Below are 25,979 nucleotides of genomic sequence, written 5' to 3' on the forward strand. Positions count from 1 at the left end.
CGGCGCATGCCCGCGGTGCACCACCATGTCGCGCGGGTATAGTATATCTGATGGATCGCCGCGACGAATTTATAAGCATGGATCAAGCAGCTGCATGCGGACCGCGCGGCGCATGGAAATGTCAACTCGCTGCGGCGCGTTCATTGCCGGCCGGTGGAGGCCGTGTACATATATGCTACGCGGTTACGACGGCCCAATCCGTGTCGCGACCAATTGCTCCTACATGGCCTCGTGCCGTGGGAGCGCCGACTGCCCTGCAGTGAAGGCAGCGGGCTTCGGTCGAGATACGTACGTATATATCTCAATTAAGCGTGTCGATAGACGCGCCTATTTGTCCGGAACAAACTTGTACTTTATCTCCTGCACGAACCTAAACTCGAGAGTTGAGGCACATATAGCTTTCAATATATGTATGGCATTAATAATTAATCGATCTATGCTTATTGCCGTGAAATATAGTTGTTGCCATCGAGCGCCATAAAAATAGGACGATCGACCCTGATCTTGCGGAGCTTCACGGGCGCACGACCGGAACAGCTGCCAGCTTGTTTACATTTTTTTTGGCATTTCATTTCTACCGAATAATAGGGGATAAGCTAAGACAACTCCATCGGAAGTATCTCGGTGGGGTCGACATTTTAATGTCGTGCTGAACAACTTTGCTACTCCTGCATATTATAACCATATTGATGTCAAATAATAGTAATTAACTTGCGGCAAAAAATTACTATTGTCGTGATGTATCTCACGAAACTCCCCGAAATATTCACTTGACTTAAAATTGGACTAAGACTGCTGTAGTTTTCATTTCCAGTGCTATTTAATTTTAGGGCAGCGTGCAAATGCCGTGCAATTTTTTTTTATTTACAAATACTGCAACTCATTTTGGCCTAAGCAGGAGTGGCATAATAAAAACTAGATACCAGCGACTCGAGACACATGGCCCAAGGCCGAAAAAGCATGTATGCTTCTTTGCAAACTTATTTCATTTTTCAATATGCAAAAGGTGCTAACCACCTGCGTTACCTGCAGCAAAGTCAGAGAATGTGATATCCAATATGCACTGGTGACAGGGCTGCAAGTAAATATACTTGGTGGTTGAGAAATATGGCATAAGAAAAATGTTTTGTTTCATACAAAATTTCATGTTTCTTTATTGCATACAATGTACACTGGAAAAAACTGATAAATATGTATCCAAAGAAAAAATTCTATTTCAAACAATGTCACACAATGCTAAAACTATGGGCAATGACAAAATGTTGGCAGACACAAAACCACTAGTCTATAGACCTTTGCAACGAGGGCCCCCTAGAAGTCTCCGCAATGCTCACTGTGCTGTTGCGAGCGACACAACACCACTAGTCTACAGACCTTTGCAACGAGGGCCCCCTAGGAGTCTTCGCAATGCTCACTGTGCTGTTGCGAGTACTTGACGTCAGTACAATGGAAGCGGCAGTGGAATCTGTTTGCAACAGCCAAGAGAGGAGGCGTTCTGACCTCCTCCTTGCCCAATGAAAAAGTCTATAGGCTACATTGTTTAAAATAATAAACATCTTATACATGCAGCACTACTAATAACTGCCACATTTGTGTATATAGTATCACCATTAAAGATACATATGCAAACTGTACCTATATATCTAGGCAGCATAAAACTTGCATAAGGATAATGAATATGAGGAAGATAATGAAGAATAACAAAAGCAAAGAAAAAAATAGTCCCCACCTTTTTTTTATTGACATGAAAATAACGCAATAATATGATGGCTGTGAGTGTCACAAACACCCGCCTTTTCGGTCAACAGAGGCGCGGGATCCCCTTCATAGTTACCCGCTATACCTCTATCAGGCTTAAGGACACAGTTAAAGGTTAGGCTGGTCAACCCGTGAAGAATGTTTGTCAGTTTGTGATTGAGGAACATGTTCTAGAAAGTCACTTTTTGTTTACAAACAATTGGATATTTATAACTAGTAGTCCAAATTACACTGCATAATAATAAAAAAAATGCCAGGTCATGATAGTGATAAAAGATGACTTGGTAAATGACAAGAGGAAAAACTGATAATGAACAAACACTGCGATAAAAGAAGACTAAGAAAAAAAAGCAAGTATTCCAGATAAAGTAAGTAAGGGCAAGAGTTACACAGAGCGTAAAATACTAAGCCAGATCAAGGTTTAAACAGAGACAAAAACAATAATCAGTTAACCGATAGTCTGTTAAAAAAACGCATTCTGACGGCCTTCATGTTCCATCGTAGTCGCAGAGTTGATCAGTAGTGGCGGCCGTACAAGATGAAGAGAAACGAGTTGATCGCAGGCTCAGTGAAAAAACAAGACACTTTCCCAGAGCAAGCGGCCACGAGAGTGGGCCGAGAGACCACATCTCCCCAGAGCGTACTGCCGCGGGCGTGCTGCAGTCTGCCTTTTTATACTGTTGGCTGGCTGTACTGTGGCCCATCGTCAGGTATGCGCGCTGGCCAGTCACTGCCCCAGAGAGTCATGTCGAAGCATGCTCAGAGGAGCGAGGAGACTCTGTAACTTCTGCTCTATTGTGAGGCAGCTTGTGACATACAGGTAGCCACAAAGCTGGCTATCAGATATAAAACAGAGTAAATAGTAATTTAGTATTTACACATTTGATTTTATTTTTAAACATCAATCAAACCATACATGTAATCAACGAATCTGAAAGTGCAGAAATAAGTTGAAAGGGAAACAAAACATTGTGTTCCCATAGTATCAATTCGTTGCCACATCATATATATGCACCTCATGCAATCAGCATTACTCTACAATCAGATGCAAATATTCTAGTATAGTAAACTGTCATTCAAGTCTGTACTAACAGCATGTTGGATAAAAACAAAATATGAATAAGTCTCTTAGCCGAAAATTGCAACTTTTCCTTTCCAAGCACTCCATTTCAGCAAATGGCAGCCATACAAAAAAATATCCAAGACAAGTGAACAACTTCCCACACTTTTTTATTGTTAAGGCTAGAAGTGGGGCAAGTTGAAGAGATTGAGGACACTGGCTTGTATCTTGGACAGCCATTGGTGGGAAGTGAGTGTCTGGATGGAAAAAAGCCACATTTTTGTTGATCTTAACTAAGCTTTAGCCATTCAAACAAAACCTTTAATTCTTATCGCAGATAGGCAACTGCATCTTTGAAATCCACAAAACGGCTCAGTCTCGTTCAACCAAGTTTGGAATAGAGCAGATGTACTGCTCTCTGCTGCTGAATGAAATGAAAACACAAGGTTTAGCAATGTCAGAAACACTGAGTGCAAGCAAAGAATACACCAAAGAAAAAAAACATCCTGAAATATGCAGTGGGAATTCTGCAACACTGCCTTCAGCCACTATCTCAGAACACATCAAGAAAAGTTTTCCATGTGCTGGAGAATAGGTGTCTGAGACTTCAAATATTCTTTTTATCAAGTAAAATTTACCATCTCTGGATTCAAACACTGCACAGTTTTTTTGCTGGGTCGATATTTTTCACTATGAAAAGTGGTTCCAAGGAAAGAAAATCTGAAATGCTCCTGTAGATGAGGGACACCACCGAGCAACGACTCCAGGCAGGCAGCCTCTTGTGGGGAAAGGGAGGGCACTTGTTTTGGCACACCAAATACACATGTACCACTGACATGCCGAGCATTTTGTGTATCTAAGTGGCCGAGAAAGCCCATGCACATATCTCTCACATTTGTTGGCATAGGCATCACTGTAATCAGCAGGCTGAGTTCTTGTGAAAGAATTACTCTTTCGAGAATTTGCTCTGGAACGCCTTTAGCCGCATTCACAAGCTTTACAATCTGGCCATTGCCGCTCTCGAATGTAAAGGCAGAATGCGCCCAGAGAGGGCCAAAGTTACGCGCTGCTTGTGCCAAGTGTAAGATTTGATGCAAATTGAAGGTCATGCAGCGTTCCCCATAAAGGCCAGCAGCACGCTAGACAAATCTTCCAAGAAGTTGTTCTGAAATGAGATTCCATGCAGTGTGAATGAGCACATTAAGTGATGCACTAGTCCAACAGGACCATAATACTGTTAATACATACAACACAAAAGATGGTTATATTCAGTTCATCTAAAATGGACAGTTAAGAGATAAAGTCGTCAAAGAAACAGTACCCAAGGAAGAGATTAAAATGTCATCAACCCTTTTTTAATGTCGCAATTCTCTTTGCGCATGATTCAAGAGTTGTGGTGCAGCACATTACATAGTATATCAAAGTTAGCAGCTCAAGATCTGTGTTAGTCATATACTTGTGCATAAGAAGCTAAGAACAGATAAAAAGCTCTCACCTGCACGATGAGTTTGCTCCAGTGAGAAGCTTTCTTGTAGCAAAATGAAAATTGCTTCTGAAAGCAGCCCGAAGTGTCGAAGGTACCTCTCTTGGAGAACAAGGCGACAGCAAGGAATACAGTAAAAGAGGAGCCAGTTTCTCCATTCATGAGCCTTCCAATAACACCTCTCCCTAAGGTTGCGGGGCAGGCGAGTGATGTGATGAGGTGGATATTCAGTAGGCGCTTGTTGAGGTCCTCGAGCAAGCTTGGGCGTCCTGCATATAAAGGTTTGCTTTATTTTTTTTTTCACATACCCTAAAGGCCCTTTACGGGCATCTGATGATACAATTACTTCAAATTGGGCTGAAGAGCAATGAATACTAGACTGCACCATTCAGTGTTTTTTAGACGACACCGGTGTGGTGTTAGCGCTTCAATTTCAGTGCATGTTCTAGCTTTCATACTTTTCATGTCATATGTAAAGGGGGAGAAAAGTGGCCACGCAACTTTCATCGAAGGTTCACTCAACACCATAGTCAAAAAATAATAGGCACATTTGAAGTGATCTACCATGCTTTGACATATCCTCATTCTGGCGGTTTCTACTGTGGCGCCTGATTTCAGGCAGTAAAGTTTAAAGCCTCCTGAGGTTTGTTCACAATTAGCACTGCATACACTTACGCACTTACCAATGTAGTAAGGCTCATGGCTGTTTGATGGATCTAGCCAATAGTCCGTGAATTGTCTGGTGACACCCAAAAGTACACAGTGCATATATTCTACTGTGTAGCACCAGACAAGGTCGAGCTGAGGGAGTCTGACTAATGGCGATGGCCCTTTGAGTCCATTCACTGTAGTCGCATATTTCAATGCTAGCTTAATGTCTCTACAGACACCTGCAGTGGTTCTTTCGGTGCCAGGCGCAGAGTCCAGGTATAACCATCTCCCTGTGATATCGGAGGAAAGTAAAGAGAAAAGTAGTTATTGTAAAAGCCGCCAATAAAGAAGAGCATTTGGCTATTTTGATTTCTGCGAACAGAAGACTTGAGAAACGAAAGAAAGCATTTTACTGTATTTTACAAGTAAAATATTCTTTTCGACCCAAACTTGCTTTTAGGGAGATGCAACAGTAGAAATAAGCAAGTGTTACATTGTAAATATAGTAATTCATCACAACTGCCGTAATTTTTTCAACTCAATCTTTGGCACAGGATAGCCTTAGTTGTGAACAATAAAAACCAAAACACTCACGAATATATAGTCCTGTTTACATAGAACTGATGGCGAGGGGTCAAGTTGAGAAGTTGGATTTGAGTGGTCTCGACACTACCGAGTTTACATGAACCCAATAAGATGAGCGCAGAACCGACTCTGGACGAGCGGCAAGTACAGCGGCACTTCGCGTCGAGGCAAAGACATAGCAGATGGCACATGATTCTGGTTTTTCCCCTGTCCATCTCTAGTGTTTCCTGTACTATTCTTCTCTCCCACTGTGCCCTGACTCAACATGACAGCGTTTACACGCTTCCTGAACCGGAGTCAAGTCCAGTCAACCCACTTCCTGCGCCGGAGTTGACTCGACCCCTCTACCCAAACCGACAGCATTTACACGAGCCCTGTAACCGATTTTCGACCCGATAACTCAACTCAACCCCCTCCTGTCGAGTCCATGTGAACACTGCTTATGAAAGGCAGCATTACTGATATTGAAGGGGGAGTATTGAAGCATGTATGCTATGTAGACAGAATGATAAAAAGGACAATGGCAATAAATCAGCTGCTTATAATGCTGTGAACCAAAATTGGAAGGCAGTTTAACGAAGGAAAAGAAAATACAGATCAGAACCTTTATTAATGAAACAGATGAGAGCGAGAAATACATTGTAGGCAAAGCAGAAGCCGTACCATAAAGTAGACACAAAAAAAATATTGATTTGCCAGAAAAAGAAGGCAGAAATTTGGATTGCAGGCTTTAGCCATTTACCCTGGTATGTCTTTGTTTTGGTTTTATCTTTTTAAGTGGATTTATGCTGTGGTGAAAATTCCTGCCTTTCTTTGATTATGTTCTCAATGATTAAACAAAGCAATGAGCTGCCTTCTATGTTGTTGTATATTTAGCAGTTGGCCTACCTTCCTTTCTTGTTCCACATGAAAGGCACCATGGGCAGCCGAAGTATCCGTTAAACTGGACATGGTTGCCCACAGATGCCCTCGCAGGAGCATCGACACAGATGCACGTAGCATACACTCTGGTACGAATTGAAATTGACCCGTACTCCCAGACAAGTTGTCCGAGATGTCCCAAAGCATCAACAAACTTGGCCAAGAACAGCAACATGTCTGGATGCTTATGGCCAAACCACAATCCAGCCAATATCGTGTTTTGGTGCCTCAGGGGAAGAGGCAGCTCATTCACTGTCAGCTGAATCGGCCAAATTGATGCGTTCGATGACTTATATAATGGGCTGCCATCAGTGTTCACAGTAACTGTGAGATCACACCAGTTCAGCGCACCTTTGCGATGGAGGGATCGATGAACAAATCCGCTTGTTATGTCCTGCAGCTCTTGTGAATCTTCTTGAATTTGCTGCCTCAGATGGCAAAGGTTTTCATAAAGGATGCCCTTCAGTTTACCAATTAATTCCGAAATTTGCTTTTTGAGGTCGAGGATGACAAAAAAATTGCCAGCACTTTTCACAACTTGAACAGTTGAACTGATTTGACACATGTCACAAAAAAGATGCACTCTGTCTGTCACGGGTTTGAGCAATGATGTGCATACCTCACAAAAGTAATGGTAATTTACCACAGACGCACATTTGTGCGACCACAGCTTCCTCAGGAGGTAGTTTGTCCGAGGCAGACCGCTTTTCTGAAATCCAAAGAGAGCATCCACAAGTTTCAGGAGGTCGTCTGTCGCAGACCAGGAAAGGCCATGAGCTACAATAAAGGACATAATAAGGACTATTGCCACTGCCACTGTCGTCTTCGAGCCAGGTAAAGTTTTCGAACCGAAGTCGCCAATACACTTTGCCAGAAGCTCTGACTGATCAAAATCCGGAACAGCAGTGGCTTCATGGAGCAGGTCGTCTTCCTCGTCACTCCCTTGATCGCACACACTATCGATTTCTTTTGCTTCGCTGTCGTTTTCCACATCATGTGCGAGTGATCCGTTATTGCTGTCGATGGAATCGTCATGCTCACTACTGGAGTAGTCCAAGCTTGTCGAAGACGATTCGTCAACAGCCACAAAACTTTCTGCTCTACGGAGCTTGCCATAGTAGTAAGTCGACCGAGGCACGATTAAAGGCTCACCCGGGCCCAAATACAACTTTCTTCTCTTCTTTTCGACGCCGTCATTCATGACGACGACCGGAGACACCGTAAAAACGCACAAGTATTTTATATCCTTGGTGTCTCAGCAAGTCGCAAGCAGAGCTAAGCGCGAAAGAAGCAGACCGCCATGCAGACCGCACTAGAAAGCAACAAAAGAAAGTACAAGAATGCAGTGGCTGAGAAGGACACACCGCAGTGCCGTAACTGCTGTAACCATGCCTCATGGCCTCAAGATCACCGTGCTCAAGATATAAAAAATATTTCATACCCAATATATATTTTACAATTACAGAACTAACCAAAACAATAACACTAGAGCCAATCATAAAGTTTATTTGGAATCAAATTTTTAAATCTGTAGTTTTCCAGAAAGGAAGTATCCAAAGCCATCCGAACTTCTATCCGGCAGTCTGCTTGTCATACATGTGACAAGCATGGTACTGTTGATAACCACGTTACTAGAGTGTGCTACTGTAAACACGCGTATGGTTTTCAGGTTCTGGCTTTAGTCAGACAAATCAATCATAAGCACTCGACTTGTGCGTGTTTGCATGTTTGGCCAGCTTTTTTTTTTATTCGAAATATGTCAGGGCATACCTTCGCATATGTAGTTTACGAGGACGGCTGGAGAGCAATTGTGAACCTAAGCCTGATCAAGGACTACGAGCTTGGAAGTGAATGTCTCGGCAAGTTCAAAGAAATATATTGGCGGTCAGTGGAGGATGGCAAGGTCCTGGAGGGCCATTACCCGGGCGAAGTGGTACTTCTCGGAGGTAAGTTGATCTAGTAATTTTTGCCGCGCAGTCGCTGTGTACGCTGCAGTGATAAATTCCCGTCCCATTTGAAATATTTGCTGTGCACCTTCATTAACACGCTGTTCTGTTCGTGCACGCATGTCCGTCGAATTTATGTAGAAGCAGTCAGAGACTACACTTTGCTTCTGCGGTGGCCGGCTGTCTGGGCGAGCGAGTGAGCGCTAACGAGCTACTTAATCAGTCGATCTCTATCGCAAATTGCTGTCATTCCCAGCTTTGCGCGTAGGTTCTGCCGGCTGTCCGAAGCAGTGCGCTTTTTTCACTTGACGGTGGTTACTCCCACATAAGCATTCAGCAGACTGAAGGCAGACTCCTCGTGCAAAACTCACTTGTTTCAGTCTTCGCCGTAGCAAAATAGCAAAATTTTGGCAGAGCCCCGCAGTGTCCCGAGATGTGCACATCCATTCGGCTACGCTAGGGGAAGGGGACTGAAACAAAAGCCCACAGGAGTAGTTGGCCGTGGTAGTAAATAATTCTTTGCCTCTGCTGTCACTTTTCTTTTTCCCTTTGTTCACAAGTGGTCCCATTTTTTTCAGCAAACCTGCAGGACCTTATCAAAACTATGAAGAAGAAGCACATTGCTGTGCCTGACAATATATTTGGGGAATGCCCAATGGAAACTGCCGAGAAAGACACACTTTCGCAAAAGGTAATTGATTTTACATCATTTATTTCTCGAAGATGCGGCATGACGTCGCATGTAAGATGAAGATAGCTTGACAAAGATGAAAACAGTATTGTGGCATCATACTTATGAAATTAACTGGAATAGGCTGCATTTTGTTCAGAAAAAGTGCTGTATTTACCTATTCTGCCTTTGAACTTTTTTGATATTATAAAGACAGTAATGCATGTATCACAAATACACAACACAGCAGGGCTGAGCTCCTGACCTGAAAGGCACAGGTTTGGCGCCATGCTAAGGCCTGTGTACTGTGTGATTCAGTGGCCATTGAAGAACCCCAGATAGTCAAAATATATGGGGCCCTCCACTACGATGTCTCTCATAGCTTGAGTTGTTTCAGGGTGAAGAACCCCCTAAACTAAACCAAAGTGCAGCAACACCTACCTGCTTTTTTGCAATTGTGCTGTGTTTCGACCTCATCTTCAGCTTGTACATGTGTATGCCCATTGCGCTTATCACTGGCTTGCCTTTGGCATTTGTCTGAGCAGTACACAAGCACTATAAAACTAGTGCACATCGTCTCGGTTTGTGCTGTGAACATGAAAGCATGCACTACTATTGTTTTCTTTGCTGCATTTGTGGTTTATTTGTGTCTGTGAATTTTGTCAACCTTTTCCATTAACAGCACCATTTATCAATATGGTTAGTTATCTACTTGGTGATGATGTCGTATTTTCCTCCCATGGTGCAGAGCTCGTTCACAGTCAGCTTAGCAGGTTCATAGATTGTTTGGATTCTTCGTATTATTGCCATAACTCCAATTTAGGGGTCACGGAGATAGAAGCGTTTTGGAGGCACAATTCCTGGCATGTGCGGCTGGTGGAGACGACCGGAAAGAATCGCGGTGGAGAAGGGTACAGATGCCCTTTCTGTTGCACATACCGTATGGTTCTACTGGGTGGTGCCCCGGCAACGCTCGTTTTCTTTGGAAGCGTCGAAGCGTGTGCAGAAACACCGTGCTCAAGAGTTTACTCGCAATCACAGCATGTATTCCATGAAGCCGTTCAAGCTCCTCCCATAGAAGAGCTAGACTCAGTAATCCCAAGGAACAGCAATAAAATAACAAAAAATGCGCTAAAAGGCCGCGTCCATCAGCCGTGCTTGTGGTAGAGAGACACACGGTTCTGAATTCAGTTGGCAGTCGGCGGGGTGCAAAAAAAAAATGGAAGTGTCCCATTCTCTTGTGACTGTTAGCACATGTTGCTGGCCATTGATATATGCCTGTAGCCTTCCCTGCGCTACGCTCTTCAACCGCTCAAAAGCAGTTCTCTCCAAAAAGGCCATAAAGGGAAATCATTATTTCAGCAGTAGTTGAAATCTCGCATGTGATCAATGTCATTTAATTCTTAAAGGCCCACTGTCCACCCTCCGGTAAAACTTTTTTTTTCCTCGGTGGCTGTGAGGCTTCGTCCCCACAACGCAAGGCCACCAGAAGTTTTTGAAAAGAGTAATTAATAACGGGAGTTACAGCCACCGCAATCAACTGATTTTGCACTTCCCTCTCCTTCGGTCCCTTCTCAGAGGTTTTTCACTCTCCTGCTCGGTCGCCTAGCCTCTGTAAGCCAAATTCCCCTTCCTCCTTCGCGTTTGACGGGAGGTGGGGTGTCTTGTGGAGAACGTCACTCGCGTGCGTCATGGCCCCGCCTTTGAGACTTTTCTTTTTCTTCGCTTTTGCTGTGTCGTTGACGTTGGGCCGAGTCGCCGAACCTTTCTCCTAAAAGGGAGAGAAAACGAGAGGTCACGTCGGAGTGAAGGCTTCAGGTTGCGCAAAAGAAGGGAAGGCTGTAGAAATGCCGTAGCACACAGAACGGACTTGGAGCAGGGGGGTGGTGATGGTGGCACTCTCTGCTGCGCGAAACGAAATGGGCAAGGGAAAAGAGTGCAGAAGCGATGGGTGGACACAATTAGTGGTGTACGCCCATCCTAGCTTCTCCCGTCAGTCAGCGAGACGGACCAATGGATGTCGTTCTCGGCAAGTACGTCATAACTGTGGCTCGACGAGCCAGCGCAGGAAACGGGGAAGCTGGCTTCCTGAAGGAGAGCATGAGAGAGTTTTGATTTGTATTTTCGTTGCTTTGCGGCGCGCTTGTCACTGTAACATTTTGCACAGACTATCTCCGGTACTTGATCGAAACAGTGGGCTCCTTTGCTTAGAAGTTCCTTTCCTGGACAGTGGCCCTTTGAGCGGATGAAAATTTGGCCGAGAGTTCTGACTCGTGCGTAGCTGTTGCTTCATATGCTCATTTGTCAGTTGGCCTAGAGCAAGCAGTGTTGTAGCTCTGCACCCCTTCTTACACTGCAATTTATGACCACTCGAGACTCTTGGCCAGCTGTGGTTCCATCACCTTAACTTTGAGTCTGGATGATGATGTACAGTGCTTTAACTATATGTCCTGTATTCAGATTTTTAATATCAACCTGAGAGCTCAGCATTTTTCTCAAGGGTTGATTCATGTTTTATCTCGAAGCCCATCTTTATGTCCATCCAGACAAGTTTGGTTTGGTTCAGTTTATAGGGTCTAACATCCCAAAGTGGCTGGACAAGTTTCCCAAACTAGAAGAGTTTCCCTGTTAAGTGATAGTAAAGTGCAGATCAGTGGCTACATGTTCACAATAGACAAGGCACAAGCCAGCTGTGTAGCTGTGAAGGTGCTTGCACTTCATGCTAAAATTACAATTTTTCGCAGTTCTTGACAAAAAAAATCAGACCACAAAAGCCACAACTGCAGTGAAATACCGTGCCACCACAACTCAAACTTATAATAGCTGCAAAAAACGAGCTGGTGATACTGATGCGGATTATGGACAGCAGGTGCTCGTGAGAGAGAAAAAGGTTGATACAGATTATGACCCGTGGCATTGAGTGTCATCTATGGGCGGCACCTTGAATTTCCTATAAACTTTTGTTTTTTGGTAGGCTGCTTTGTGAGCTGTGAAAAGTTCAGATGCCGCCCTTACAAGGAAACCAGGGGGTGGCACTTCCATGCGTTTACATGTATACACATGTAGAGAACTAAGCTGTGTTAGGGAAAGATTGTCTTAGTGCACAACGTCTATGGCAATGCTAAAGTTATGAAACTTGATTGCTAAAGTGCATTGGTGGCAGACGGCTGTCATGTACCTGTCATTTAATGGGTGCTTTTCCTTGGGGTCTGGCTGCATGCATGAACACCAGCATATAGCGTGGTATATAAACAGCCTCATTTGTCATTCTATCAGCACTGACAACTGCACAAACAAGCTCGTAATTTTGATTGCAGACAGCAAAGTTTCTGCTTGTTATTAGGTTGAGAAAATCATGGATAAAGCATTCTGAGTAATTATGGTAGGAAAAGAAAGCAGCTAATAAGTCGACAGGCTTTCTATATTGGTATTTAACACATTGTCATTGCATTACCCCACACTTGCATTGAGGTTGGGTTTGATATTTGCATGCTGTAAAGAAAAAGCTGGAAGCTAGAATGCATCTTGCTCTTACTGATGTATCATAATATTCTGGTGAAGTATTCTCATCTGTTCAGGAGTGTTTACTTCATTCTAGGCAATGGTTTTATGTTCACAATGAAGCCAAAATTACTGTGTTGGTACATGCAAGTGGCACTGTGTATTTCACACATTATATATTAGACAGCTGTAGCTTTTTAGTTTCTAGTTACTGATATGTCAGAGATTTTTTATTTTTATAGTCCGTCTGTCTGAAAGGAAAAAAAGGAAGGTGGCCACATCGATGAAAAGAAAACAAGAGCTGTTCTTTAGCGATAAAGAAGAATCAGATGACGACTTGGTTTCAAAAAAACAACTCAAGGAAGAACAAGAGCGCTGCAGATCACTGAAGAAAAGGCTGCGCCACGCAGAGGACAAATTGGAAGCTGCCAATGACCGCTCCGAACGACTACAGGTGCTCCTGGAAAAGTTCCAAGAGCGGTACACCAACCTCCAAGATCTCCTGGAGAATAAGCTGGGTGAGTTAGACTTTGCAGGTTTAATGGGCAATGCATTCAGGTATTGCTCTGCGCTTACACAAGCAAGTGTTCTTTTGTACTTGAAATTATGTCAGTGTTGAAGCTGAAAATGATTATTATTTGTTCACTTACTTTTCTGCAGAGGCTTGGTTCAAATCTGATAGACAAAGCTTGGCATTTGGCACAGCAAATAACAGTGACAGCGACTGCTGTTCAACAAGCACGAAGTTTCTCCCGCGTAAGGTAATGCATCCTGTTTGTTCGTGTTGCTCTGGTTTTTTTTAATGTCAAGTGCTCATCTTTCATGCTGACCATAGTTTGTTAGGCAAAGCCAGTCAACTGCAGTTTTGATCTGAGATGTCCAATTCGTGGTTTTCTCCTGTTCTCTTATGGCATTCAGGTGCCAGCCACCTGGCAAGCAGTTGCGATACCAGCTGCTGTGCCACCTGTCCTCCCCAACCAGGTAAATACAGTGAGGATGGAAGCTTTAATGCATGTTTAGTGGCGTTTTGATATTTTGCTGTTGAATATTTTTTTGCTACAATGACAGTTTTCACAACATAGACGTGCTTCTGCGATTGACTCACTATGGCACTTTTATGAATGACTGTCATCTGAGGCCAGCTTATGTATACTTGCACTTGTTTTTGATCGTGGTAATTTCCTGTAAGCTAGAGAGTCCAGTTTTTTATGGAGTAAAGAACAAAAAAGACAAAATTCTGTCTGTTATTAAGTTGGCTGACGTGTCTTTCAAGAGAACTCAGAATGAATGACAGCAGTGATAAAGGCATAGCTAATGCTATAGTTAATATAGTTGCTATAGTTAATGTTTTCATCAAAAATAAAGATGCAGTCTAGCATACACAGTTTGTAGTGACATGGTGCATGCAGAAGTATTATGCCAAAGTGAGCAAACTTCGCAAACTTCATGGGACTGATGAAGAATTGCTCCAAAATCAAAAGTAACACCGTGGCCCTTTTTGCAGCAAGACACAGTAGCACTTGTTACAAATAACACCTTTGTGTTATGGTGGTAATTCACCGCACGACTTATGACCCTGTGATGCAGCATCCTCAAAGTGCAACGGTATTGCAAGAGTGGAAGAGGCATGTGAATGCAAGAGATAAAAGTATGAATGGGCATTAGAACAGCATCATGCCATCCCGAAATAACCACAGAGTCATCGCCAGCCTATAGGAAGCTCGCAGTCAAGGCTTCAAATTGAGCTTTTCTGGAGCTGCCCTTGCACGACACAAGCTGTGGATTTAGGAGATAGTAAAACATTGTTTTATGAGTCTCGCAAGCAAGATTAGATCCTGGGATTAAGGTTGTAAAACTGCGCTAGATGCGAAAAAAAATGCATATTCTCTAGTTTTTCTCAATTTTTTTTTCGATTTCCGATGTTTGAAAAATGAGCCTCCTCGTTTTTATGGCTCACTTTTTTTTTCAGTCTTATGCATGCCTTGTAGTACAAACCACTTATTTGCAAAGATAGGTACACGCAGAACCGCTGATAGGCGGCCCTTGCTAGATTTCCTTTGGATCACGTTCATACGGTTCGATGTTCACACCTCTTCATTTTTTGTGCTGAAAGTAAGGTTTCTTAATCAGGCAAGAAACAGCGCAACAACAGAGACAAGAGGGCAGAAAGAAGACTGGACCAGCGCTGACTAGCAACTGAAGATTTCATTGAAAAGAACACAAATATATACTCCATTCACAGCCAAGCGCACTCATGGGCAGAACTAACAGCACTGATACCTGAAAACGTGAAAATTAACAATCAAGATACCGCAGTTCACAATCATGAATAAGAATAGATGGGGTGCTAACACGTGTCGTGATTTTTGTGAATGTGAAATGCCTCGCTGATTTCCGTGAATAATTTATCGCCGGGCTTGTAAAGAATCCCGGTATCATTAAAGAGCAGACTACATGGATCTGAGTTGGAACTGAGTTAGAACTGAGATCTGAGTGTAAGGCCAAATTAGAAGAAGGGGCCCCATCCAAAGAAACATGGTGCTCACGTATGCGGGTATTCACGCACCTGCCCGTCTGGCCTATATATCTTTTTCCACAGGTAAAAGGAAAATCATACCATGGCACAGGGTATGATGTTCCCTTTACCTGTGGAAAAAGATATATAGGCCAGACGGGCAGGTGCATGAATACCCGCATATGTGAGCACAACGATCCTGTTCACGTTTTCAGGTATCAGTGCTGTTAGTTCTGCCCATGAATGCTCTTGGTTGTGAATGGAGTATGTATTTGTGTTCTTTTCAATAAAATCTTCAGTTGCTATTCAGCGCTGGTCCAGTCTTCTTTCTGCTCTCTTGTCTCCCTTGTTGCGCTGTGTCTTGCCTGATTATGCACTAACTCGCGCAACTTGGCGTTTTACTGAAGTTTTTAAGGTTTATTCAATGTTTAACGGCTCCTGAATTTGAATTAGTGCTACAAGGTGCAGTATTTTTTCCTCTGAGCTGTTCCAAATATGGATTTTACTGCTCCAAAACTAAAATTTTGCTGCTCCAAAAATTTCTACATATCCTATTTCAGCTGTAGCACCCCTGTGTGCTGGAATTTTGCCTCTTACAATTTATTTGTAGCTGTATTAAAGCTTCATTCACTAATTTTGGCCTGCTGTTTTCTTTTGCTCTGTCATCAGGTTGTGGCACAAATCGAGTATGAAGCTTTTCAGGAGCCGTCCGGCCAGGTATGAAAAGAGAAATTGGAATCGTGCCTGCAGCATGTCATTTGCCACAGCCTAAAAATGTGCACAGTGTAATAAGTAAATTCTGGCTGTCATTTACGTCTAGATTAATAGCTCAGTGTGTGTCATACCAGCATTGTTTTTGGAGGGCTGTGCTACCTACAGGACTGCGTTTTTTCCCACTGGATGTCTAATATCAAGTTTTTGCCAGTTCACTGCACATGTGCATATTACAGTAACATGATTGGTGTTGAGCTGCTGCTGTATTAGTCATTTGCTACTGCATGCATACAAATTCTTATGTAAAGCAGGAAACTGTGTAGTGATTTTAGCTTCTGTGGTGTATTAGTGTCCTAGATGCTCAATTGAGTGCAGTTTTATGTTGTTTCTTTTTAGCTTGTGGAAGAGGCTCAAGGACATGAAATGAACATTGTGTGTGATCGAGGGCCTGCCGTTCTGCTAAGCCAGGTAAAAAAACCAAAAGCATGTGATAAAGACAGTAGCAGTCATTTTAGTTCCAGTTGTGGGGCTTATGTGGTACTCAGCTGGACTTAATTATGAAATAGATGATTGTTTTGTGTCAGTGGTGTATTTTAATCCCTGACAGTTTACCTGGGAACTTATCACAGCATCACTCTTCTATTCTTGGTTCAGGCTACTGATGACACTACAGCAGAGGCTGCCAAAGAGTCACCCTACCAGGTATGGTTGGTTGGTATGTGGGGTTTAACGTCCCAAAGCAACTCAGGCTATGAGAGACGCCGTAGTGGAGGACTCCGGAAATTTCGACCACCTGGGGTTCTTTAACGTGCACTGACATCGCACAGCACACGGGCGCCTTGCTTTTCGCCTCCACCGAAAAGCTGCCGCCGAGGCCGGGATTCGATCCCGCGTCCTTGGGAACAGTAGTCGAGCGCCGTAACCACTGCGCCACCCCGGCGGGCCTACCAGGTATGGTAGCTGCAGAGCATACTTGTGTCGCATACTATAGCTTTATTAGTTAAGCCTGAAATTATGCTTGCTATGTCACTGATTCAAGTAAATAGTAAAATTTAGCAACCATTCCCACTGAGGTTCATAAATTGACTATTTCACTCATGGCTGCGGTGGATTGGTGGCGAGTGCTAGAGCCTGTAGGGCTTTCAGCATTCTTTGTCAGTGTACATGCGAGTCTCATTTCACGATTGCATCAGCTTCTTGCAAAGATGCAAACATTAGAGTCGCTAAGTCAGGTGCTTTATTATTCAAGGCTTTCTTGGTTGCACACATTTTTAGCCCCTAATGTATATTGTACAGACGGGGCAGCTTTTTTAGTCATGATATGCAAGACAGTTTTGTGCTGATAAGTTACCTGGTGCTCTTTTTTGTTTAATTGCAGCCTATGGACCACAGTCTGCCACCAGCCCTCTTTGCCAACGTAAATGGCCAGGTAAGAACATTTTTGTAGTCCCATAACCACTGGCTGAAATTCTAAAGGTGCTAGTTTGCGTGATGGGTATGTTTTCATGTGAACTTTCAGCAGCATAATGCTTTGCTTATGCAAATTCCAATGGTCAGCCTGATGGAGTGCTTTCACATGATCCGATGAGAAGACTCAAATTTTTCCGGACTCCAGGAATGGCCAAGCCATGTGTGCTTGTTTTTAGGGTGGTTTAGTCTTTAGTCTAGTTAACGAACTTTTTAGAAATCGCCAACAGATTTCCTATGTTTTTAATGTAAAAATATTTCAGAATTGTGAATTTCAATATAGCGTATGTTTCAGAATAATGTACATTTTAAAATATTTACTTCTATAATATAGGAACATCAGTATTACGAATTCGGCTAAATTAACAGCGCCGCAACTTTTGCGTGACACAGAAACTGACGTTTCAGTGTATGGTCCGTGGGCTGTAGCTTCCATCATCACTAAAACTGGTGCCAGCTCCTAGGGCTACCACAAAGCTACGGTTAATGCGCGGTAGCCAGCAGATCTAGCCTTCTTTATTTTCTGTTTTGTATGTCGCTCGCTGGTGAGTGGGTCGTGCCATTCATGCGTATGGGAAGATGTTTTTTTTTTGTAACGGATTATCTTATCTTGCTGCAAAGTTTTTGCGAGGTCTGGCAATGACTGCAGACAGCGATGGCGCCAAGAAGATACGAAAGAAATTTTCACTGCAAGAAATCGATGCAGAGAAAAAGCAAATTCGGCCTCTGCATACTGCAAGCATTGCCCCATCGACTGCCTTGATCATTTTGAAAGACCGAGACAAGCTTTTAAAACTTCAGGGAACTCTGAGATGGTGTCTATCGAACTTTGATGTTTTATATCGAGATTTGACTGTAGATGTTTTTCATTGGCCACTGCAGAGTGATGAGGTTTAGTCTTGAAGACATAAGTATGGCCACAGTGTTATATCTGTAGGCTTAATTTCTGGCTATATTGACTGTGACTAACACTTCATTCTTCACAACCCAATGGGCAAAATTAAAATGAGAATGATGTTTTTCAAAAAGCACTTGAGTACACCTTTAGTGCGTTCGCTCAGTTCACATCTTGACTGGCTTGTACGCTTCCCTTGGGTGGGGTGTCCGATACAATCAAAACTCGATATAACAAAGTCCTACTTGCAGGTGAAAATTTTGTTAAACCACGAATTTCGTTACGGCAAGGTTCCCATGTTCTAGCTGCCCAAACAAGGTAAAAGGTTAGTGGAACACTTCTAGTAGGTGGGAATTTGTAAATTATGAATTCAGGAAATGAGCAAGAAGTTCTGGCAATAATAGCACGGGTACCAGATGTTTTGTACATGAAGAGGATAATGGGTGATAGCAAACGGACGCAAATGCATCATTTTTTTTTTCTGGGCTACCTTTGGCTACTTGTGCGTGGCAATTGTTCAGGCCTCACGTACACATACTATATTTACATGCTAATGAACTTGCCTCCCACTGTTCCCGCCAATAAAAAAAAAACACTCGTAGTTAGCATCTCCCTTCCTTGCGCACTGTCATAGTCCAGTGTACTTCTTGCAGGGTGCCAGGATGACGTGCAGTGATAACTTCACTGGTGCATTCTGTGGGTGTTAGCTCCAGTGAGGGGGGGGGGGGGACTTGGCAGAGTGCCAGTGGCTTAGACAGGAGTGCGGGGTAGTGGCTTGCTCAGCTGGTTCGGTTGCTCAGCGCCATCCAAAGGATAGGCCTTGATTTCTCTTTACCACACAGTGATTGGGGTGAGCACTGTCCGCTGCCATAAAATCATTAGAATGTCTGTATCAGTAAACGCCTTTTGAAGCAAATGATGCTAAAAGCCCGCATTATGATCGTGGCTGACCGCATGCCTTCTTTGACAATTGAAGGGTGGAGGGATGGACAACTGTCATGAAAAAAAAGTCTCTCGCCTATTGAACCTTCCCCTCAAATTTGCGTCGATGTCGTAGAAATGCAAATTGCGCTGTGTCCCGGCTAAGGTTCTCATGTTAGGATCTTAACGTGGCTGCTGATACATGCATGTGATGTGCGAGGACTTTGAAAGTGTGGCATAAAATTACTTCGTTAAATCACGAAAAAAAACATGGTTTTCAATAGGGCAGAGATTGGGAAATAAAAAAAAAAGATGAATGTGGTAGCTCACGAGTATAGGCTAATGAGTAGGTGTGAGATGATAGTGTCGCGAATTCAGGAATTGGTGATTGAGCAAGTTGTAAAGTAATGAGGATCTGCAGGGGAAGCCGTTAAAACTATTGGGTTAGGGCTGATGGCGTTACATCGCGAATTTCGTTACATTGTGGTTCGTTATTTGGTGCAAGGCCATACCGTGGGGCCACCCACCTCTTGTAAGAGCCCGCATGAAGAACTAAGTGGGATAACGCAAGCTAAATTGCTGCTGTAGGGTGGCTTCCTAGGCAGTTCAGCTGCGCGTTAGCATTGCATTCATTTATTTAATATAGGCCTTGATCTGGGCCTTTATAAGCTTAATTTGATGCATTAGACCCAGTCAATCGGCAAGAAAGCACTTCACCAAATCAGTGATATTGAAGCTGGCGAGCTTTACACACGACGACGCAGACTGGCTGCATCATTGCTGCTGTTATGAAAAAAAAAAAAAAAAGCTGCCACACAATCCCAATATTGATGTTCGACTGTATCAGAATGGGAGATGTGTGAACATGCTGAGCAATACTAAAACAACCACACCTTGAATGTTTGGTTCTCAGTAGTTTTTCTCAGGACTCTTGATTTTATCTATTTCCATGGTGTATTTTACGTCCTAAACCTATAACATCTTTATTTTCATAATTTGAAAATAGACGAAGAAAATACCAACTTAAATCACTGTTCCTGTGCTAGTGCATCTTGACCCATGTAATTGAAGCAAAAAGTTGAGACCTGTTGAATTTTTCTAATGCATCCTGTTTTTCTAAATCCAGTGGTAATCACTGTACCCTAATGATAGTTATATATCATCTTTTGCTCATATCTGCAAAATGCTTCTTTGATACAGATCCCTCTCGGAAAAGGGGTTTTCGTGACCTCAGAGCAGTGGAGTTGGCTCTTGAAAAGTACAAGAGATTCGCTGTTTTGCAAGGAGGCTACAAAGGTTCTTTGGGGCGTGCCAGCCCTCAAGAATCGCAGTGTGACAGGGAACCCCAGCCGGCGGTTTTCCAACAAAAACGGGCCAGCTACGCAAGGAAGAAAGGCCTTGACTCCAGTAAAACTTGAAGCTGTTGCAAGTGAGTATGCACAACTGTGGTGCTTCATCTTGGCTCATAAGATCCAATTTCTAAGAGTGAAGTCATCATGCACTGTGTGGTTAATGGCATTTACTGTGCCACTAATTAGGAAACATGTCAAAAATGGGGAAGACAACAGAAATGTGGCATGACTGGGTAGCTTGAGCAGAAAATTCTTTTATCAGTACGTATCAGTGACAGAAATTGAAGCATCAAGAAGTAAAATCGCAAGGTGACTGGTTTTATTGCTTCAAAGTTGTCCAAATAATTGATCAAGCAATTGCATGAGAGGGTAGAGCTATTAGTAACTGTCAAATCACCTTTAATGGGGGCGGGGGGGGGGGGGGCAAATTGCCAGTTACCTTGTTTGGGACAATCTCTTACTGAATGATATCTTGAAACATATCGTGTTAGCACACAAAATGGTGTGTGGCAGCCGCCCACTGTGAGTGCAATCTATGGCTATATCCAGTGTAACTTTTACTTCAGGCATTCTGTCTTCATCGGAATTTTTCATAGAGGCACTGAACGGCGCAGTAAAATACAGTCGAACCTGGATATATCAATAATTCGATACACAGAAATCGGCTTCAGACACCACTTGAGATTGTGAAAAATGATACTGTATTTGTCGAGTAATCAACCCCCTCGCATAATGAACCCACCCCCCACTTTTGCCCCTGAGAATTAAAAAAAAAGTGTTCGGAGGCGTGTCCCTTTGTTTCGACCATCACGTCCCTCCATGCATCCACAGCTCATTTATTGGCAGCGCTCCAAGATGCTAAATGTCACGGCCGTTTGAAACGAACAATGCTAAAAGTCGGTGTCATGATCGCAGCTGACCGCGTGCTTTCGTTGATTCATAGATGTAAGAATGAACGTCTGTCGCAAAAAAAAAAAAAAAAAACGCCTGCCACTCCTTAACGTCTGCAGTCGCCATGGCTTACACTGCACCGCATGTTCAGCACGATGGCAATGATCAGCTCCCGCAAAAAAAAAAAAAAAAAAAAAAAACACTGCCGCTTTTTGCATCCGTAGCCGTCGTAGATTACGCACGTGCAGCGCGAGAACACGAGACGCACGTCAGCCGCCGCACGGAGAGCGTTCACAACACACTGGAGAATTGGAAAAAGCGTCTGCCACGGGCTGATCTGGCTTGTCCGCGCATGCGTAGTGCAGGCTGCTGCGAACACAGACTGGGAAAGGGAGAGGAAGGGGAGAGATAAAGCTCGGCAGAAGAGTGGGCACACTCTTGCACTTCGCTCTATCGCCAAGTTTGCTCCCTGCTACTGCAGTATCTATCAAAAGTATAGTCAAAAGATAAACACGGCGTGATGTTATCGCTGCATACATCTTGGTGCGTTGCCAATAATGAGCAGTGGATGCAAGGGCTGAAACGGAAGGTCGTGCCTCCGAACGCTTTTCTTTTTTTTTTTTTTGGTTTTCAAATTCTGGGGGGCAAAAGGGGAGGTTGGGTTCAATATGCGAGTGTGTTGATTTCGCAACAAATAGTATAATTTTTCACGATCACTAGTGGCGTCTCAAGCCGATTTCTGTATCGAATTATCAATATATCGAACTGTTTTGCGATCCCCTTTGAGTTCGATATATCTGGGTTCGACTAGTGTCGAATAGCAGTTCCAAAAGAAGTTGCTATCACCTTCTCACCAGCTAAATTTTGTTCTAAATATAGGGAGGGGCCAGGATTGCAAAAAGTTGCAAATAGCACATGCCACTGTAAATGTAACCTTAATTCACTCTTTGTTAGTGCTTGGCAGAGAATTAAACCAATCTTGCCACACTTCATCTATGTTCACGGCACATTAATACAGGGCTGCTTGATTTTTGCATGCTCGCCCCTGTAATCTTAGCTATTTAACATATTGGTTTCCAGAGAGAGAGGATCAATAACCGCCACTTTCTCAAGGTTTGGCAAAAACTAATTACAGGAAGTAGATTGTTTTCTGTGTATTGCAGCATTGTTTAGCACTGATGCACGGGAGATTTCAGAGGTGTACAGTACGTCAGGAAAGTTTTGAAACCCAATTTACAATTACAAGAAATACAGTCGAACCCGGATATATCCAACTCTAAGGGGATCGCGAAATAGTTCGATATATCGATTATTCGATATACAGAAATCGACTTGCGACGGCACTTCCGATGCGAAAAAACGATAACGTATTTGTCGCGTAATCAACCCACTCGCATAATGAACCCACCCTCCACTTTTGCATCCGAGAATTTAAAAAAATAAAAATGCGTTAAGGCTAGCTCGCTCACATGCAAGCGACGAGCGGCAGCGACAGAGCGAAAATTTTCAAACTTGTTGGAACCGCTCGAGCCACCGCGGCAGCTCAAAACAAGGTTTCTGTGTCGCCGCGGCGGCAGGAAATCGCGAGCATCTTTACTTGCATGTCGATGGCGCGCGTCAGTCCGTTTCGGTCGTCTCATCCACAGCTCATTGGCAGCGTGCCAAGATGCTGCGCAGCAATAACGTCAGGGCGCGTTTATCTTTTTATTGCTCCTGCGGTGGCGGGGAGCGAACTTGGCAGAGTGCCCGTGATGGCTTGATTGCACAAGCCTGGTTCGATTTATCATGCCGCGCTTGGGGCGGGCGTCATGATCGCAGCAGTTGACCGCGTGCTTTCGCTGATTCATCATGCAAGGAGAAACGATAAAAAAATATAAGATAAACATCCCGCAAAAAAAAAAAGAAAAAATCCCTGCCGCTTTTTAACGTCCGCAGCCGCCATATCTTTCGCTACGCCGCGTGTACAGCCCAACGATAGGAAAGAATGACTCTCGAAAAAAAAAATAGAGCTGGCGCTTCTTAACATCCGCAGGCGCCATAGCCACGTCCGCCGCCGCGCTGCCGCACGTAGAGGGTTCGCAACACACGCTGGAGAAAGCGTCCGACCTCTGTCTGAAAACGGGCTGAGCTGGCTTGGCGCATGCGTTGCGCGTGCTGAAGGAGAGAGATGGCTCAGCAAAAGAATGGGCACGCCCACGCACATGGCTTGCAAGCGTCATGTGTTGGCGCGCGGGAAACGACAACTGCAGATGCGCGCACCTTTGGGGAATGGGTGCGGCGCTGCCCAGACCTGCTGTCGCCGAACTGTCCCTTCTCATTCCTTCCGCACGTGGCTTGAAAACGTCACGCGGCAAACGGCCAAGGGTGATGCGATCGTCTTTGGGGAAGGCACACTTTCCAGTGCGTGGTGCGGAGTTCGATATATCGAACGACCGGTGAAATTGAGTTCGATATATGACGCGGCTTTCCTATAATTTTACATGGGATTTTCAAGGGGATATTTCGTGAGTTCGATATAACCAAAATTCGATATATCCGGATTCGATATAACCGGGTTCGACTGTATAATATTTGCTGCATATTGAAACATTGTTTAGGATTGATGCTAGCGAGGAATTCAGAGATGTAAATGAGCGTTCTGAAACCCATCGGTATGTTACAACCATTTTGTGCTTATCTTTTTCAGATGCCTTTCAAGCGTACGTCACTGCAAACCCATAAGAGCTCCCAGGAAATGCCCGCATAAAAAAAAATGAACAGATACATCGGAGAGATGTTAAACGATTTCAACAAGTGATTTTGGAAATAAACACACGGGCACGTCACTCCTAAGTTGTATGTACACTTTAATTCCTCTACACCGAGCTCGCTGTAGCTGGAGCATGTGTGACAATTTTCATCCATGAGAAGTAAAAGCTGCTTATCCGTTTCATGCAAAGCAGTTAGTGCTGCAGAAACAGTGCACCTGGAAATTTAAACCATGTTATATATATATATATAGGCACACTGTTTCGGCAGCATTGCTTGCTTGTCCCATATGTCCTTTATCCCGCAACTCCTATCCCACAACTCAACTCCTATCCCTAATCCTGTCCCGCAACTCCTGTTTCCCACAACTCCTGTTTCCCACAACTCCTGTTTCCCACAACTCCTATTTCCCACAACTCCTATTTCCCACAACTCCCATGTCCAATAACCCTATATGAATAGGTCCTATATAGAGTTATTTTCAGTAGGGACCCGATAAAAACCGGCATTCTTTCTCAGTGATAAACAGAGACAGATAGCTTATGCAAGTCGGCTCAATCTTTTTAATAAAATGCCCCGAAAATCTACCCTTCGTGTCTGGTCTTTACCCTGCCAATTATTCTGGTGCGGTGAAACAGAGGTGAACCCCATACAAAAATGCATGCTGGGTGTCTATAGAATTTCAGATGACACGTGTTAACATACGCTGTTGAAACTCTATCGATAATAATCGTCATCTCTGAAGGTGCAGTGTTGACCACATGTTGAGCGCTTACCGAAACGTGGCCCAGGTGTTTCTTAAGAGCGTTTGCCGAATCCGCACCACTTAAATTATGTTGATTTCAGACTCAACTGCTTAAGAAACTCTGCAAGTGACGCATTTTGTTTTTCAGCTACCTCTCTACTCCTGAACAATAGAAAATCGTCCACGACCATCAGTTTGGCAGGAGCAGACACTAGGTGGTGTGCATCAGTGCAAAAGTAGTACAGTACATCTCCTAGCTGCGATAAGTCGCCACATTCTATCTTCTGCCCGACCAATCAACAATCCTGTCAGATCAGTGCTAGTTAGTGATAAGCGTAGTGAGGCTTAAAAGAACAAAAAGATCTTGATATCTTAAGGCCCATTATACTTACTCATTAACCTACACTGAAGTGACTAGATTGTTGATTGGTCGAGCAGGACATAGAATTTATTCACTGACCGCAGCAAGTATATGTGCTCGTGTCTGCTCCTCGCTAAACGTTGATGATAAACCATTTTCTGTCCTTCCGCAACGGAAAGGGAAAACAGAATTAAAATGCGCGTTAATGAGAAAGAAGAAATAAAGAATTTGAATCTATAACATGATCTGGGTTGTTTATTCGCGTCATTTGAATTTATGCGCAAGTTATTACGCCAAGCTATTCTTTGTGTAAAACGCTGATAAGTCCAGAAACCCCTCGCTTGTGTATGCTGAAATAAACAATGGAAATCATAATTAGGGTGCGGTATATACTAATCTAAAAATAAAGCACAGGCATCTGTGCGCTGCTCTATGTCAAAGCTCAAGAAATTGAATTTCTTGTCTAAAATGAGTTGTCAATGAGATGGCATCGACCGCTGCCTCCACAACTCGGCAGCATTACCATATTCTTAATTTCTCCCTGATAAACAATATATGCTGTCGCCAAAGATCGAATTGTGAATATAAATGGCAAACGAGCTCACAAACATTACTGCACAGAAAACGTCAAGCAAAATTACCAACTATAGGCACTAGAATCAGTGGAAACAAAAATTTACTGCAAAAATTGTGGAGCTGCACAGATTCAGATAATCCACAACATGTGAGAGAGGCGTATATTTATCTCGCTAATGTGTCCGTCTCAGCGCGAGTACCATATCGAAAGAGTACAGC

General features: G+C 43.6%; 1 protein-coding gene and 2 pseudogenes across 1 annotated transcript; 1 reads left to right on the forward strand and 2 right to left on the reverse strand.

The window, feature by feature from the left end:
* Positions 1 to 1,126: 1,126 nt before the first annotated feature.
* On the reverse strand, positions 1,127 to 5,160 carry LOC146182904 (uncharacterized; annotated as a pseudogene).
* A 930-nt stretch (positions 5,161 to 6,090) lies between these two features.
* LOC146182905 (uncharacterized) lies at positions 6,091 to 7,784 on the reverse strand. Its single transcript, XM_084608970.1, has one exon. The coding sequence runs from the start codon at positions 7,657 to 7,659 to the stop codon at positions 6,394 to 6,396; it is 1,266 nt and encodes a 421-aa protein (XP_084465096.1). The 5' UTR covers positions 7,660 to 7,784; the 3' UTR covers positions 6,091 to 6,393.
* Positions 7,628 to 25,979, forward strand: part of LOC146182906 (uncharacterized) — a 42,552-nt pseudogene continuing 24,200 nt past the window's right edge.

This window comes from Amblyomma maculatum, chromosome 7 (genome assembly GCF_055883805.1).
Source record: "Amblyomma maculatum isolate TAMU_Amacu chromosome 7, ASM5588380v1, whole genome shotgun sequence".
Taxonomy (NCBI): Eukaryota; Metazoa; Arthropoda; class Arachnida; order Ixodida; family Ixodidae; genus Amblyomma; species Amblyomma maculatum.